Here is an 18,084-nt window from a genome sequence, read left to right as displayed (position 1 = left end):
AGGCAGCATGATATGGAGAGCAGGCTGTTGCCCGTATAGCAGAATCCCCCTCTCCATGTAGCTGATGAATCCAAAGAAATGGCAGAGACCGATACAGTTTGGCACCAGGAGGTGCCAGTCAGCATTTAGCTCAATGTAGGACAGCCTTAGGGACTCCAGCTCCGGACTTTTCCTCAGCGTTTACTCCTGAAACCTTCCTTATGAGTGGATAAGGCCGCAAGGCAATGTAGGTCTGAGATCAGAGCTTTCCTTCTACATGAACTGCCAACCATGTCTGAGGAGCCCCATTTTACCTGAAGCGGCTTGTTTTAAGGTGCCAGTAACCCACCTTTACCCCTTCTCCTATCAGCAAAAATGGTTCTGCTGGGCTTAGTAACTAAGCCATATGTGAAAGCCAGGAGCTGGACTTGGTTGTCAGAGGCTATTTGAGATGCATGCCATTGGGAGCATTTAATAGGTAGTGGGAGCTTATCCCCATTACCACCCCCAGCTAGAACAATCTTAAGGAACAATACCAAGTACCTAACCAAGTGCTTTTTAAACGATACTTTTGTACCTGCCTCAACCATTTCCTGTGGAAGCTCATTTCATATACTTATCACCCTCTACATGAAAAAGTTGTGCTGCAGCCCCCTTTTAAGTCTCTCCCCTCTCACCCTTGTCGTTATAAATAATATTTTCTTTCTCTTTTCATTCACAGTGGAGTTTATGTACCTAGAACTGGCTTCATTGCAGTCCATACGACAATTTGTGGAACATTTCAAAGCAAGGAACCTTCCACTTCACGTCTTGGTGAACAACGGTGAGTTGTAACTTATCCTTATGGGGTTACAGAGTGTATAATGCAGAATCAGTCCTTGCAACCCATCGGGTCCATGCTGACCATCAAGTACTCATCTTGATGTGACAAGAAGCTTGGACCTTAGAAGTTCTGTTCTAATTCAGTTTTCTAGCACTCTGTCCATAGCCTTCTATGTCAACGAGGTACTCAGCAGGTTGGGCAGCATCTTTGGAGGGGAATAAGCCGTCGCATTTTGGGCTGAGACCCTTCATCAGCACTGGAAAGGAAGTGGGGGCAGACTGGGATAATAAATTACGGAAAGGAGAAGGAGTACAAGCTGGCAGGAGATGGTTAAAACCAGGTAAGGGTGAAGGGAGGTGGATGGGGGTAAAGTAAGAAGCTGGGAGATGATAGGTGGAAGAGATAAAGAGCCAAAAAAGGAGGAGAGGAGATTGAACTATGGGAGAAAGGGAAGGAGGAGGGGCACCAGAGGAAGGTGATGGACAAGTGAGGAGAAGACAAGGGGTAAGAGGGGAGCCAGAATGGGGAATGGAAAAAGAAAGAAGGAGGGAGAAGAAATGAACAAAAGTTAGAGAAATCAATGTTCATGCCATCAGGTTGGAGGCTACTCAGACAGAATGTAAGGTGTTGCTCCTCCAACCTGAGTGTGGCCTCATCGGGGAAGAAGAAGGAGCCATGCCTTCTATGTAATGACATTTCTATCAATACTTAAATATTATGAGAGTATCTGCCTACACCCATTCCTCCCCCAGTTTGTTCCAAATTTCACCCATGTCTTGGGATGAAACCTTATTTCTCAATTCCCCTCTAAAATTCTATTCCCTTGCAAACCAGCGCTCTCTTGTTATGGCCATGTCTATTAAGAGGAAAGGCAGCATTGTAAGTCTCAATGATTCCATCCTATTGCAAGCAATTAATTTTTGATTGTTACTATTGAATCTATCCATACCCCCACCATGGCTATGCACTTGATAACTTTGTATACCTCAGTCAGGAACCCCACCCCACACATCCCAAGTTTCACAGGTAGATAGAGCCGAGCAGAAAGCTTTTGACATATTAGCCTTCATAAATCAAAGTACTGAGTCCAGAAGTTGGGATGATATGTAAAAGTTTTATAAGATGCTTATAAAACTAATTTGGAGAATTGTGTGCAGTTCTGGTCACCTGCCTACAGGAAAGATGTCAATAAGTTTGAAAGAGTGCAGAGAAAATTTACAAGGATGTTGCTGGAACTTGAAGACCTGAGTTATAGGGAAAGATTGATTAGGTTAGGACTTAGAACATAGAACATAGAATAGTACAGCACAGTACAGGCCCTTCAGCCCACAATGTTGTGCCAACCCTTAAACCCTGCCTCCCATATAACTCCCCCCCACCTTAAATTTCTCCATATACCTGACTTTATTCCCTAGAGCTCAGAAGAATGAGGGGAGATTTGATAGGGGCATACAAAATGATGAGGGGTATAGATAGGGTAAATGCAAGCAGGGTTTTTCCACTGAGGTTGCTTGAGAGGACATTGGTTAAGGGTGAAAGGTGAAAAGTTCAAAAGGAACATGAGGGGGAACTTCTCTCAGAGGCTGGTGAGAGCGTGGAACAAGCTACCAGCGGAAGTGATGAATGAAGGATCAATTTCAACATTTAAGAGAAATTTGGATAGCCACATGGATTGGAGGTGTATGGAAGGCTATGGTCTGGGTAAAGGTTGATGGAACTAGGCAAGTTGATGGTCCAGCATGGGGTCAAAGGTTATATTTCTATGCTGTAGTGCTCCATTACTCTCTGACTCTATCCTGCTATCCCCCCCACCTCAAGGTCCAAGAGAAGCAAATCCAGCCTGTCAGAAAGGAAACAATATTGAAGTGCTGGTGGTCTGTAGCTTGTTGTTCTGAGTGTCCTGGTGATGAATCTGCTTGCTCCCACACCATACTAATCTTTGAGATTATCTGGATCATGCATAATGTGTGAATTACAGTACTATCCAAACTGCAACATTTATTCTAAGATAATTGCATAGCATAACTCTGCTCGCTTCATGCTTTCTTTCCTGTAATAAGACCATAAGGTGTAGGAGCAGAATTAGGTTATTTCCCCATTGACTCTGCTCCATCATTCTATCGTTGCCTGATTTATTAACACTCTCAACCCCACTCTCCTTCCTTCTCTCCCTAATCTTTAACACCCTTACTAATCAAGAGGAGCTATAACATTAGAACAGTGACTGTTAAGATGGGAAACAGTTTCTTCCCCATGTTAACACTCACAATACACTGGAGGAACTCAGCAGGTCAGGCAGCATCAGTGGAAATGATGAGTCGACATTTCGGGCCAGAACCCTTTGTGAGTGTTGCTTTGATCCCAGCATCTGCAGATTATTTTGTGTTTTCTTCCCCATGTTGTTGGTCTACTGAACTCCCTGCCGCTACCCAGGTTTCATCATGCATGAAGCACCAGTGGCATCGTAGTGTTTACTTTAAAACTTGTGTCATAAATGCATCTTATGCTAAATATCAATCTACTGGAATATGTTATTAGTTAATTTATTTGTGGTAATTTTACTTTATGTGTTGTGTGTGAGTTATATGTACTGTGTTTTATACCTCAGTCCGGACGAGCATTGTTTTGTTTGCTGGTATACGTGTATACCGTTGAATGACATAAACTTGAACTAAGATATATTTGTGCAATTTTCTCAGAGATCGTAGCGTAACTTAACTGTCACTGTTGCACTTTATCTGTGTTTTGGTTCATTTCCGATACCATGGTGTGATTATCTGTATCTATTCCTGGTTTAATATTTCTCCATTTATTTTGAAACTGGTGCCAGTGATGAAGTTCAGAGAGAGAAGCTTAATACGATAACAGGGATGACAAAAAACGAAATTAAAAATTAAGCTTCACGGAGAGAATCGGATTTGAAAGAAAATCAGTTCTTAAGTAGAAAGGAGGCCAAGTGAAACCAACTGGAATCTGTGGAATGAAGAAGAGAATAGTGTTACTCTGATTAGCATTTGATTGTTCAGATCTGTAATCCATAGCCTGAAAAGGTTGTTGAAATGTATTGAATGATAATAATCAAAAAGAAATTGCTTTCTTTAATCACAGAATCATTTAGGTTTACAGTACAAGTGTTGGCATTCACACTGTTTAAAAAATAAGTCAGCTCCTTAGGTGACAGCTCTGTATATCAGGAGTGCATGAGACATTCCCAACCATTCTTAAGCCATGGACCTATGCCATTAAGCAAGGAGTCTGTGGACTCCAGATTGGGAAGCCCTGTATAGAGCATGTGTGAATCGGAGAGGCTGCTTTAGGAATGCTGTGTTCAGTTTTAGTTTCCCTGCTACAGAAAAGGTTTATTAAAGCTGAAAAAGGAGTACGGAGGAGATTTGCCAAGATGTTTGTTTGTTTGTTTATTTATTTATTTATTGAGATACACTGCGGAATAGGCCCTTCCAGCCCTTTGAGCCACACCACCCAGCAATCCCCTGATTTAACTCTAGCCTAATCATGGGACAATATGCAATGACCAATTAACCTACCAACCACGACATCGTTGGACCATGGCAGGAAATGCGTGAGGTTACGGGAGGAACATACAAACTCCTGACAGACAGCAGCAGTAATTGAATCCGGGTCATTTGTACTGCAAAATGCTGTATTAACCACAACACTACTGTGCCTACACTCAAGGGACTGAGTTATGGAGAGAGTTCGAGCAGGTTGGAACACTTTTCACTGGAGCATTAGGAAAATGAGAGGTCATCTCATAGACAACACACATAAAAAATGCTGGTGAACACAGCAGGCCAGGCAGCATCTACAGGAAGAGGTACAGTCGGCGTTTCGGGCCGAGACCCTTCGTTAGGATTAACTGGAAGAAGAGATAGTAAGAGATTTGAAAGTGGGGGGGGAGGGGGATATCCAAAATGATAGGAGAAGACAGGAGGGGGAGGGATGGAGCCAAGAGCTGGAGAAGGGAAAGGATCATGGGATGGAAAGCCTGGGGAGAAAGAGAAGGGGGGAGGGAAACCCAGAGGGTGGAGAGCAGGCAAGGAGTTGTAGTGAGAGGGACAGAGGGAGAAAAAAGAGAGAGAGAGAGAGAGAGAAAAAGGGGGGGGAAATAAAAAAATTATAAAATAAATAAATAAGGGATGGGGTAAGAAGGGGAGGAGGGGCATTAACGGAAGTTAGGGAAGTCAATGTTCATGCCATCAGGTTGGAGGCTACCCAGACGGAATATAAGGTCTTGTTCCTCCAACCTGAGTGTGGCTTCATTTTGACAGTAGAGGATGCCGTGGATAGATATATCAGAATGGGAATGGGACGTGGAATTAAAATGTGTGGCCACTGGGAGATCTTGCTTTCTCTGGTGGACAGAGCGTAGGAGTTCAGCAAAGCGGTCTCCCAGTCTGCGTCGGGTCTCGCCAATATATAGAAGGCCACATTAGGAGCACCGGACGCAGTATATCACCCCAGTCGACTCACAGGTGAAGTGTGGCTTCACCTGGATGGACTGTCTGGGGCCCTGAATGGTGGTAAGGGAGGAACTGTAAGGGCATGTGTAGCACTTGTGAATGTGCAGTCTTCTTTTCCCCAGGGTTAAGGAATCAAGTACTTGAAGGCTATAGATTTAAAGTGAGTGGGGAGAGATGTAACCAAACCCTGAGGAGCAAATTTTTCACTCACAGAGTGGTCGGTATATGGAATGAATTACTAGGGGAATACTGTTCCCTCTCAACTGCACAGGTGCACAGCCACGTGGTAACTGAAATGCTCCTATGCCTTTGTTGCCGAGTAGATGGGATTTTCTTTTATATAATGTTTTATTAAAGTGCCGCACAGTTTTCTGCTCAGGGCAGTGGTTGGACTGTGCAGCTGTAAAAATATAATTAGAGCTAACATTGCAGAGGAAGTGGCTGAGGCAGGTATATTAATAACATTTAATAGGTACATAGATAGGAATGGTTTAGACTAGGGGTTCCTAATCTTTTCTATGCCATGGACCAATACCATTAAGTGAGGGGGTCCATGGACCCCAGGTTGGGAACCCCTGGCTTAGAGGGATAGGGAACAAATGTGGGCAGATGAGACTAACTTAGATGGGAATCATGGTCAGCATGGACCTTTTGGGCTGAAGGGCCTGTTTCTGTGCCGAATGACTCTGTAAATCTAAGGACTCCATGTAAAAAATCTGTGGAATTCTCTGCCCGGGGAAGCAGGAGAGGCTGCCTCAATAGATATATTTAAGACATAGGTAGATTTTCGCATAGTAAGGGAATTCAAGTTTATGGGGAAAAAGGCATTAATGTGGAGCTTAATTACTGAATGGAGCAGGCTTGAGTTGCCAGATGGCCTAATCTGAAATAAAAAAAGACAGTAATACCGATCACAAAACTACTCGATTGCTGTAAAAACCTTTAATTCATGTCATTAAAGGGGGAAGGGGGATCGGGAAGGAACTTTTCTATCTTTACTGGATTTGAACTATATATGACCCCAGACTCACCAATGCCTCTAGACTGCCTTCTGATTTGACCTAATGGATAAGCAGGGATGGGATCAGGGATACTCTTGCTCCTTTTTCTTATGTTCATAAGTTGGATCTGAGAGTAAAAGGGAGCTCTTTGGAAGAGGCAGGATAGACTGAATTTTCCACAGCATCTGCCACAAGCGGGACCCCTGATAGCCAAATATTTTACTTATGATTCCCTTTCCATTTCTGATGTGTTGACCCATGGCCTCCTTTCGTGCCAAGATGAGACCACCCTCAGGGTGAAGGAGCAACACCCTATATTCCATCTGGTTACCCTCCAACCTGATGGCATGAATATCAATTTCTCCTTCTGGTGAACAAAATTCCACCCCCTCCCCTTCCCCTGTTCCCCACTCTAACCTTTCACTTCTCTTCTGCCTATTACTTCCCGTTGTCCCCTCCTCCTTCCCTTTCTCCTATTGTCCACTTTCCTCTCCTCTCAGCCTTTTCCTTCTCCAGCCCTCAACCTTTCTAACCCACCTGGTTTCACCTATCTATCACCTTCAGCTAGCCTCTTTCCCCTCCCGCACCTTTTTCTTCAGGCATCTTCCACCTTCCTTCTCAGTCCTGAAGATGGGTCTCGGCCCAAAAGATCGACTGTTTATTCTTTTCCATAGATGCTGTCTGACCCGCTGAGCTCCTCTAGCGTTTTGTATGTGCTGCTTTGAATTTTAATTCATTTGTTTATGGGATGTGGACTCCACTGGCAAGACTGATTATCCACTGGCAAGACTGATTATCCACTAGCCCATTTTAGAAAACCTTGAGGCATAGGTGAGTCTGCATTCACACAATGTCCAGATCTTGTAAAGATAAAAAGATTCCTTCCCTTAATTCACTTCTCTGAGGGGGCATAACTTTATGATGATTGGAGGAAAGTACGGGGGGCTGTCAGAGATAAGTTTTTTACAGAGTGGTGAGTGACACAGATACATTTGGGAGTTTTAAAAAAACTTATAGATCGGAACATGGATGATAGAATAATGAAATTCTATGTAGGAGGGAAGGGTTAGATTGATCTGAAAGTAGATTAAATGGTTGACACAACATTATGGGCTGAAGGGCCTGTATTGTTCTGGAAACTTCCATATTCTGTGTTCTGTGTTCTAATGACATGGATTAAATGTTTTTACAGAAATCTAGTAGTTTTATGATCACGACAACTGATTTTTAAAAAAAATTCAAATTATTTTAATGCTGCACATTTAAATTCCTCAACTGTCATGATGTTATTCAAATTAATCTCTGATCATTGAACCTTCTACATGAGAACAAAATAATCACTATGCTACTGTACCCACTTTGCTTATTTCTGGTTCCATCTTAAGGTTTTAAATTAATGGATAATGAAGGGAGAATGAAATCAGATACAGTCAAATGCACACTGATACCAAATGTAGTGGTCTGTCAGAGGTATTCTTCAGAAGAGAAAATAAGCCCAAGTCTCGTCTGGCTGTTCTCATGGATCCTAAGAATTCCATTGAAGAATTTTATAAAAATGCCGTGACTTCAGCCAATCTTCCTCCTTCAACCAGAGCAACATAGAACATAGAACAGTACAACACAGGAAGAGGCCATTCAGCCCATGATGTTGTGCCAAACTAATTAAACTAATGGCATAGAATCCCTTTTGCTTGTACGTAGTTTATATCCCTCCAGTCTCTGCATATTCATCACCCACTGAGTCACTCTAAGCCTTTCTTTCAGTGGATCATTCTCCTGAAGGAAATAATTCAAGACTCAAAGATTCAAAGTACATTTATAATCAAAATATGTATGTAGTATACAACCATGAAATTCATCTTTCCCTCAGACAGTCACGAAACAAAGAACTATGGAACCAACCCAATCAAAGAAAAATATCCAACATTAAACTTCCCTCATCTTCTCCATGTGCAAAAGAAAATTGTGCAAATAGCAACAAAAAATGAGCAAAAATACAGAATATAAAACACAAAATCTAAAGGCATATTTTAGTTCAGTTCAGCTGAGTGTTCCATTCATTTTACAAAAGTGTGTCTATCCCATGGAATTATTTATTCAGTAATAGCTTACACGAGGAACAATCACCATTGTTCTATAATTTTTTTTTGTGCAGGGTTGATTCTTGCAGAGCTGGATGTGAAACTGAACATCAAATATAAGTTACTTAGCTCCTCAGAGCTGATCAGGGAGATTACATCTAATCTTTGACCTAACTACATACATGCATCACTTCCCCATGACTCTTAATACATTTGAGACCCAAAACCTGTCCATCTTAGCATCTAAAATTAAAATTAAAAGCTGACACAGTTCTGTTTATTGCTTGTGTAAGAGTATGCCTTTGTGAAAATATATTTCTATCAGATGGTATATGTGGTCAATATAGAGAAATCAATATGACAAAAATTAAGAGCATTGATTTGTGATGTACTCTTTTATTATTGCTAGAAACAAAAAGCAATGTTTTTGTGAACTAAATTGTTCCAAGTTTTTTTTCTCATGTCTGAGGGATGTTCAAAAGTTCAAAGTACTGTACATTTATTATCAAATATGTATACGTTATACAAGCTTGAGATTTAACTCCCCACAGGTAGCCACGAAACAAAGAAACCCCAAAGAACTCATCAATAAAAGAAAACCATCAAACACCCAATTTACTGAGAAAAAAAACAAATCATGCAAACAATAAACACAAGCAAATAGTGTTCTGAACTGAAGTCCACAAAAAAGCATTCACCCACAGGCCCTTAGTTCAGCACAGATTGGAGAAGGAACTCATTAACAATATAAAGAGTTCCTTATTTAGTTATTTATCTATTATCCCTTGATTTATCTGTCTTTCTACTGAATTATTATGATTTGTGTTTTTTAATATTTACAGTTTGTCTACTTTTGCACGTTGATTATTTGTCAAGCTTTGTGGCTTTTCATTGATTGTATTTCTTTGTTCTACTGTGAATGCCTATAAGAAAGTGAATCTCAGCATAGTGTATGGTGACATACACTACAGTGCTAAAGTCTTCAGTGTATATCTAGATAGATAGCTAGGGTGCCTAAGACTTTTACAGAACTGTATTTGTCGACATGGAATGGAAGAACGAGCTTATATATCTGGTGGGCGGATCGGATGTTGGGAATAGTGAACTTGGAGTGCCACTGGAGGGATGTAGGAGGAGAGGTGGCACAGAGGGAGTGACAGCTGTGGGGGTTGCATGGCACTGGTGCAGACACACCCTGCCCTGTGACACCAGGCAAGGTCATTTGATTCTGAACAATTAGTGCTTCCTGCTCCCTCTCTTCTCCCTTCCCCTTTTCCCAACCATGATTCCGTGTCCCTTTCCGAATCTCAGTGCACGACAGAAACTCATATCAGAATCAGGTTTACCATCACTCACATCTGTCATGAAACATGTTGGTCTTTTTTGAGGGAGCAGCTCAATGCAATACATAAAATTCTTACAGTACTATGCAAAATTCTTAGACACCCTGGTTATATATATGTGCCTAAATACTTTTGCACAGTCTGTATGTGTAACTTCGATAATGATGTACTTTATGTACTTTGTTTATGCACTTTATGATTATATGTACTTTGACAATTCTGGTGCAATGAACTGGAAATAATTAGAGAGCTTAAGGTAAAAGAACCCTTAGGGGAAAGTGATCATGATATGATTGAATTCACCCTGAAATTTGAGAAGGAGATGCTAAAGTCACTTGTATCAGTATTACAGTGGAGTAAAGGGAATTACAGAGGTACGAGAGGGGAGTTGGCCAGAATTAATTGGAAAAGAACACTGGCAGAGATGACAGCAGAGCAGCAATGGCTGGAATGTCTGGAAGCAATTCGGAAGGCACAGGATATATACATCCCAAAGAGGAAAAAGTATTCTAAAGGCAAGATAACACAACCATGGCTAACAAGAGAATCAAAGCAAAGATATAGGTCAAAGAGAGGGCATATAATAGAGCAACCATCAGTGGAAAGTTAGAGGATTGGGAAGATTTTAAAAACCAACAGAAGGAAAGTAAAGAAAGTTATTAAGAAAGTAAAGATAGAATACGAAAGTAAGCTAGCCTGTAATATTAAAGAGAATACCAAATGTTTCTTCAGGTACATGCAGTGTAAAAGAGAGGCAAGAATGGATATCAGACTGCTGGAAAATGATGCTGGAGAGGTAGTAATGGGGGACAATGAAATGGCAGACAAACTGAATAAGTATTTTGCATCAGACTTCATTGTGGAAGAGACTAGCAGAATGGTGGAAGTTTCAGGTGTTTGAGGCCATGAAGTGTGTTACCATTAATAGATCGAAGGTTCTTTGGAAACTAAAAGGTCTGAAGGTAGATAAGTCACCTGGACCAGATGGTGTACACCCCAGGTTTCTGAAAGAGGTAGCTGAAGAGATTGTGTAGGGATTAGTAAAGATCTTTCAAGAAGCACTAGATTCTGGAATGGTTCTGGAAGACTAGAAAATTGTAACTGACACTGCACTCTTCAAGAAGGGAAAGAGGCAGAAGAAAGGAAACTATAGGGCAGTTAGTCTGACCTCAGTTGTTGGGAAGATGTTGGAGTCGATGATTAAGGATGGAGTCTTACGGTACTTGGAGGAATATGATAAAAATAGGCCATAGTCAGCATGGTTTCCTCAAGGGAAAATCTTGCCTGATAAATCTGTTGGAATTCTTTGAAGAAATAACAAGCAGGATAGACAAAGGAGAATCAGTTGATGTTATGTACTTGGATTTTCAGAAGGCATTTGATGAGGTACCACATGTGAGGCTGCTTAACAAGCTACAAGCCCATGGTATTACAGGAAAGATTCTACCATGGATAAAGCAGTGGCTGATTGGGAGGAGGCAAAGAGTGGGAATAAAGGGAGCCTTTTCTGGTTGGCTACTGGTGACTAGTGGTATTCCACAGTTGTCTGTGTTGGGACTGATTCTTTTTACATTATATGTCAATGATTTGGATGATAGAATTGATGGATTTGTTGAAAAGTTTGCAGACAATTTGAAAATAGGTGGAGGGGCAGGTAGTTTTGAGGAAGTAGAGAGGCTGTAGAAGGACTTAGAGAGATAAAGAGAATGGACAAAGAAATGATAGATGGAATACAGTGTCAGGAAGTGTATGGTCATGCACTTTTGTAGAAAAAAATGGAAGTCTTGACTATTTTCTAAATAGAGAGAAAATACAAAAATCTGAGGCACAAAGGGATTTGGGATTCCTTGTGCAGGATTCACCAGAAGTTAATTTGTAGCTCAAGTTGGTGGTGAGGAAGACAAATGCAATGTTTGCATTCATTTCAAGAGGACAAGAATATAAAAGCAAGGATGTAATATTTAGACTTTATAAGGCACAGGTGAGGCCTCACTTGGAGTATTGTGAGCAGTTTGGACCCCTTATCTTAGGAAGGATGTGCTGAAATTGTAGAAGGTTCAAAGGAGGTTCATGAAAGTGATCCCTGGATTGAAAGACTTGTATATGAAGAGTGTTTGATGGCTCTGGGCCCGAATTCACTAGAATTCAGAAAAATGAGGGATGACCGAATTGAAACCTATTGAATGGTGAAAGGCCTTGACAGAATGGATATGGAGAGGATGTTTCCTGTGGTGGGAGAGTCACAGCCTCAGAATAGAGGTGCATCCTTTTATAATGGAGATGAGGAAGAATTTCTTTAGCCAAAGAGTGGTGAATCTGTGGAATTCTTTGCCACAGAAAGCTGCGAAGGCCAGGTTTTTATGTATATTTAAGGCAGAGGTCAATAGATTCTTGATTGGTCAGGGCATGAAGGGATACAGGGAGAAATCAGGAGATTGAGGCTGAGAGGAAAATTGGATCAGCCATGTTGAAATGGCGGAGCGCACTCAACGGCCAAATGGCCTAATTCTGCTCCTATATTTATGGTGTTATGGTCTTATAATCAATTTACTTTGAACTTTGAACTTTACTTTTAGGTTTCACCAATCTATTAGAGACTCAAACCACTGCTGATGCAGGAATCTGGAACAAAATGACACATTGCTGGAGAAACTCAGAAGGTCAGGTAGCATCTATGGAGGGAAATGGATAGTCAATGTTTTAGGTAAATTCATCCATACTGCAGAAGGGTGTCTATCCAAAAAATCAAATCTCCACATCCCTCCATAGATGCTGCTTGATCTACTGAGTTCCTCCAGCAGTTTGTTTTCTGATCACCAACCTACTGCTGTGAAAAAAAAACACGAATGTGATTAGTGTCAATGGAAATAAACATTTATTAGCTGCTTATTTCAGCATGTAACAGTATGTTTCCCAACATCTCCCATGACTCCGTGTTAGCAGTGTGTCCCTTGCTTCAACTTCACCTCTAGGGAATTCCTCCTTTATTAACTCACCGAATCACTTTAATCAGAATCAGAATCAGGTTTAATATCACTGGCATATGGTGTGAAATTTATTGTTTTGCAGTAGCCGTACATTGAAATACATAATAATAAAAACTGTATATATATACACTAAAAAAGTTAAATTAAATTAGTAGTGCAAAAATGAAGTAGTGCAGTTAGTGAGGTACTGTTCATGGGTTCACTGTGCATTCAGAAATCTAATGGCAGAGAGGAAGTAGCTGTTCCTGAACCATTGAGTGTATGCCTTCTGGCTCCTGTACCTCCTCCCTGATGGTAGCAATGAGAAGAGGGTATGTCCTGGTTGATGGGGGCCAACAATGATGGATGCCACCTTTTTGAGGCATTGCTCCTTGAAGATGTCCCGGGTGCTGGGGAGGCTGGCGCCCATGATGGAGCTGACTGAGTTTATAACATTATGCAGCTTATTTTGATCCTGTGCAGTGCCCCCACCCATACCAGACAGTGATGCAGCCAGTTAGAATGCTCTCCACAGTACATCTGTAGAAATTTGTGAGTGTCTTTGATGGCTTACCAAATCTTCACAAACTCTTAATGACATATAGCTGCTCTCATACCTTCTTTGTAACTGCATTGATATGTTGGGCTTGGAGAGATCCTCAGAGATGTTGACACCTAGGAACTTGAAATTGCTCACCCTTTCCATTTCTGATCCCTTGATGAGGACTGGTCCCTCACCTTATCCTTTCTGAAGTTCACAGTCAATTATTTGGCCTTAGTGCTGACCAAAAGGAAGTTTCCTGCTACCCTTATTTAAGGAATGGTTGCATTGAGAATGGGTGCCCAAAAATAGCCTACAAGCAAAAATAAAAAAATTGCAAGAGGAGATATGGAGGCAAGCAGAAGCCAGCATGGAAATCTGGCATGGCTGAATATTCGAATAGCTGCAAGGATTTATGGGATCTTTCTTTGTAAAAGGTGCTGTATGTTTCCTGTAGAGCATATCCACCACCACTGAGGCCTCTTTCTGTGCCGTTGCTGTTAGTGTAAATGGAATTTATTTTCCCTCTTTGTTGCTAAGAGGAAAACCCTTTTTATGATGCCCCAAACAAAATTGTGTGATGGTTTTGCCAGCTCAAGAAGAGAAACTATGACTGAACAGAAATCAGTATAAGTTACTGAGTTTTTAACCCAGATGCTTAATGTATAAATGGAAACAGGGATTGATTGACAGGCATCTTGACAGATTGAATATGGAGAAGATGTTTTCTTTTGTGAAGAAGTTTAGAATTTGATGCGACTGTATAAAACTGGGACACAAGGCCTGGCTGAGTACAATACATCAGTCTTTAAAAGGAAAAGGCTCTATTTGTTTTACACTACAGCCTAGCAACAGCCTATTCAGACTATGATGTATGTGCCGAACACAGACTAATTTAAATTAAATCTCCTCTGCCTGCACATGATCTATATCTCTTCATTCCCCGTATATTCATGTGTCTGTCTAACAGCCTTTTAAACACCATTATAGTCTCTGCTTTCACCACTACACTTAACAGTCTGTTCCAGGCACCTACCACGCTATTTAAAGAAAACTTGCCACACATTCTTCCTTCATGCATTCCCCTTCTCAGCTTAAATGGAAGTCCCCTGTTATTTCATATTTCTACTTGGGATGGGTGGGGCAGAAGTTGAAAGATTCTGACTGTTTACCCTGTCTGCACCTTTCAGAATTTGATAAAGTGCTCTGATGTCTCCTTTCAGCATCTGATGCTCCAGAGAAGCACAACACCAGTTTGTCCACCCTACAGTTGCTGCTAAACTTTCAGCAAAGGAAGATGTAATTGTTATTCTGAACCATACTTACACTCAGTGCTCACTTTATTAGGTATCTAATAAATTGGTCACTGAATGTATGCTTGTGGTCTTCTGTAGCCCATCCTCTTCAAGGTTTGACATGTTTTAACATGCCACCTTTCCGTCAGCTTGAACCAGTCTGGACATTCTCCCGTGACCTCTTTCACTAACAAGGTATCTTCACACGCAGAACTGCAGGTCCCTGGATGATTTTTTTGTTCTTTGCACCATTGTCTGTAAACTCTAGAGACTATTTTCCCTGAAAATCCCAGGGAACTTAAAGCTGCTCACCCTTTTTTACCAATGACTCCTCAGTGATGACTGGTGGATGTTCTCACAACTTCCGTCCTGAAATCCACAATCAGTTACTTTGTCTCTCTGATGTTGTCTGTGAGGTTGTTGCTACAACACCACCCAGACAGCCGATTTATCTCCTGTATGCCTCCTTGTTGCCATCTGAGATTTTACCAACAACAGTGGTGTTATCTATGTACTTATAAATGCTATTTGAGCTGTGCTTAGCTATGCAGTCACAACTGTAGAGAGAGTAGAGCAGTGGGCTAAGCATGCAACCTTGAGGTCTGCCCATGTTGATTGTCAGCAAGGAGAAGATGTTATAACTGAGCAACACACACAAAATGCTGGAGGAACTCAGCAGGTCAGACAGCATCAATGGAGAGGAATAAACAGTTGAAATTTTGTGCAGAAAGCTTAAATTATGACTGTTTGTTCCATACTATACCTGCTGCCTGGCCTGCTGAGTTCCTCCAGCATTACGTGTATGTTGCTCAGGATTTCCGGCATCTGCAGAATCTCTTGTGTTTATGATATTATTATTGATGTACACTGACTGTGATCCCCCAGTGAGGAAGGCAAAGATCCAGTTGCAGAAGCACTTGTAACTGAACTAGTTCTTAATCATTTTTGAAAATTTTTCAATGTTTATGAGCATAAGAAATTCAAAGTCTTTCAATAGTTTTGAGAGAAAGAATATCGGTGAGGGGCACTGAATGGTACCAAAACTGTTTTCAGAGTTTGAACCACCCATTTGCACTATCTACATATAATCTACACTCAGTTGCCACATCATTAGGTATCTCCTGTACCTAATAAATTGGGTGTGGGCACGTGGCCAAGTGATTAAGGCATTGGACTAGCTACCTGAAGGTCGTGAGTTCGAGCCCCGGCCGAGGGAATGTGTTGTGTCCTTGAGCAAGGCACTTAATCACACATTGCTCTGCGACGACACTGGTGCCAAGCTATATGGGTCCTAATGCCCTTCCCTTGGACAACATTGGTGTCGTGGAGAGTGGAGACTTGCAGCATGGGCAACTGCTGGTCTTCCATACAACCTTGCCCAGGCCCGCGCCCTGGAGAGTGAAGACTTTCCAGGCGCAAATCCATGGTCTTGCAAGACTGACAGATGCCTTTATTTATTAAATAAATTGGAAAGTGGCTACTGAATGTATGTTCGTGCTCTTCAGCTGCTGTAACCCATCCATTTCAAGATTCAACGTGTTGTGTATTCAGAGATGCTCTTCTGCACGTCACTGTGGCTTTCCTGTCAACTTGAACCAGTCTGGCCAATCTCCATTGACCTTTCTCATTAACAAGGGCTTTTTGCCCATAGAACTGCCACTCATTGGATGTTTTGATGTTTTTTTGCACTAGAGACTGTTATACATGAAAATTCCAGGAGATCAGTAGTTTTGGAGATACTCAAACCACCCTATCTGACACCAACACTCATTCCACGGTCCATAGATCACATTTCTTCCCCATTCTGATGTTTGGTCTGAGCAACAACTGAACTTCCTGACCATATCTGCATTGTTTATGCATTGAGTTGCTGCTGCATGATTGGCTGGTTAGATATTTACATTAAGGAGCAGGTGTACTGGTGTACCTAATAAAATGGCCACTGAGTGAATGTAAGAAGCTACCTTAAAAAAATCAATGTTTTGGCATCCGCTGAAGCGTAATATGAAAATTGGAGACAGATAAGATTCATTTATTCAAGATGATTCTTTTGGTTTCATCCCTCCAGAGCTCCTTAATTTTCAGTTTCACTGACTTCACTCTATTTATCTGGACCCATAGAAGGTATTCCCAAAGCTCCTTATTAATTAGCTCAACTGACATGGGCAGCGTGGAAACATGTCAGATAGAAGGAGTCAACTTCTACAGTATGTCATCTCAGAAGTCTGTCAGCTGACCTGTAAGGATACTCTAAAGATTAGAAACCAAGTATAGGAGACTTTAATTCAGTTAATTAAGTAAATCTGGAATAAATAAAAAGCTAATTCCAGTACCGGTGACTGTGCTGTATAACCCCAGCTGATTTGCTAATGTTATTCCAGAAAGGAAGTTTACTTGGTAGTAATTTTAATGTATTGCACTGTACTGCTGCCGCAAAAAAAAAAATCATGATGTCTGTGAGCAATGATAAATCTGATCCTGATAGGGGTCTCTATTGTGGACTGAGAGTGGGAAGGGGGCAGGGAGAGGGGAGTCATGGTTGGGAAAAAGGGAAGGAAGTGGGGAGGGAGTAGAAAGCACCAGAGAGACATTCTGCACTTATCAATAAACCAATTGTTTGGAATCAAATAAACTTTCCTGGTGTCTCAGGGCTGGGTGTGTCTGCACCTGTGCCATCCCCTGCCCGCAGGCACTTCTGTCACCTGCCCCACACAGGAACAGATCTTCCTCTCCTAGGGATGAGGTCTTGAGAACTTCAGTTGGCATTTTTGTAGCACTGGGTCTTTATGGGATGGGGTTGGTTGCTATTCAATTGCCCGACTCTCTTCCTTCCATAGCCGGGCTTGGGACCATCCATGGCAGAGTTTATGAGCAATGAAGGCTGCTGTTAATACCTACATTCTATGAAAGGATAAAACATGTTGTATTTCAAGATATGGAATAGATGCAGGTTTCAGCTATACAGGCACTTAAGCCTGCTCCAACATCCCTAATCATGGCTGTATTCTCCCGTTCCCCTTTCGCTCTTTTTCTATTCCCCATTCTCACACCCTCCCACCTCCTCCCTTCTCTTCACCTACCTATCAACCCACTCTAGTGCCCCTTCTCCTTCCCTTTTCTCCCATTGTCGATTCTTCTCTCCTATCAGATTTCTTCTTCTTCAGCCCTTTGCCTTTTTCACCTCTTACCTCCCAGTTTCTCACTTCATCCCTCCTCCCACACCTACCTGGCTTCGCCTATCATCTCCTAGACTGTACTCCTTCCCTTCCACCCCCCAACTTCTTATCCTGGCTTCTTCCCCCTTCCTTTCCAGTCCCGGTGAATTATCTCGACTTGAAACATTGATTCTTGATTCCTTTCTGTAGATGCTGCCTTCATATCATCCACTTTCCCCGAACCCTATTCTCCTTGAGCTCAAGAAATGGAAAACAGGTAAAAGAATTCAAGGAGAAGATGTGGATCACCCTCCAGAGTTTGTCATGTTCCCATTCATGGCATTCAATTGCCCAGTAAAAGAATTGCATTTTGAACAGCTGTCACATTGTTTCTCCTGGGTGCTCCAATGTCCATTCAC

At 41.7% G+C, this 18,084-nt stretch overlaps 1 protein-coding gene across 1 annotated transcript in view; it reads left to right on the top strand.

Moving 5' to 3' along the window:
* Nucleotides 1-18,084, top strand: part of LOC134349761 (dehydrogenase/reductase SDR family member on chromosome X-like) — a 366,143-nt gene that overhangs the window by 228,098 nt on the left and 119,961 nt on the right. Inside the window, exon 4 of the mRNA XM_063054593.1 lies at nucleotides 701-802. Within this exon, the coding sequence (XP_062910663.1) occupies nucleotides 701-802 (102 nt within the window). The remainder of the gene's footprint in view (nucleotides 1-700; nucleotides 803-18,084) is intronic.

Source organism: Mobula hypostoma, chromosome 7, assembly GCF_963921235.1.
Source record: "Mobula hypostoma chromosome 7, sMobHyp1.1, whole genome shotgun sequence".
In the NCBI taxonomy this organism is placed as follows: domain Eukaryota; kingdom Metazoa; phylum Chordata; class Chondrichthyes; order Myliobatiformes; family Myliobatidae; genus Mobula; species Mobula hypostoma.
This window is presented reverse-complemented; position numbering and strand designations above follow the sequence as displayed.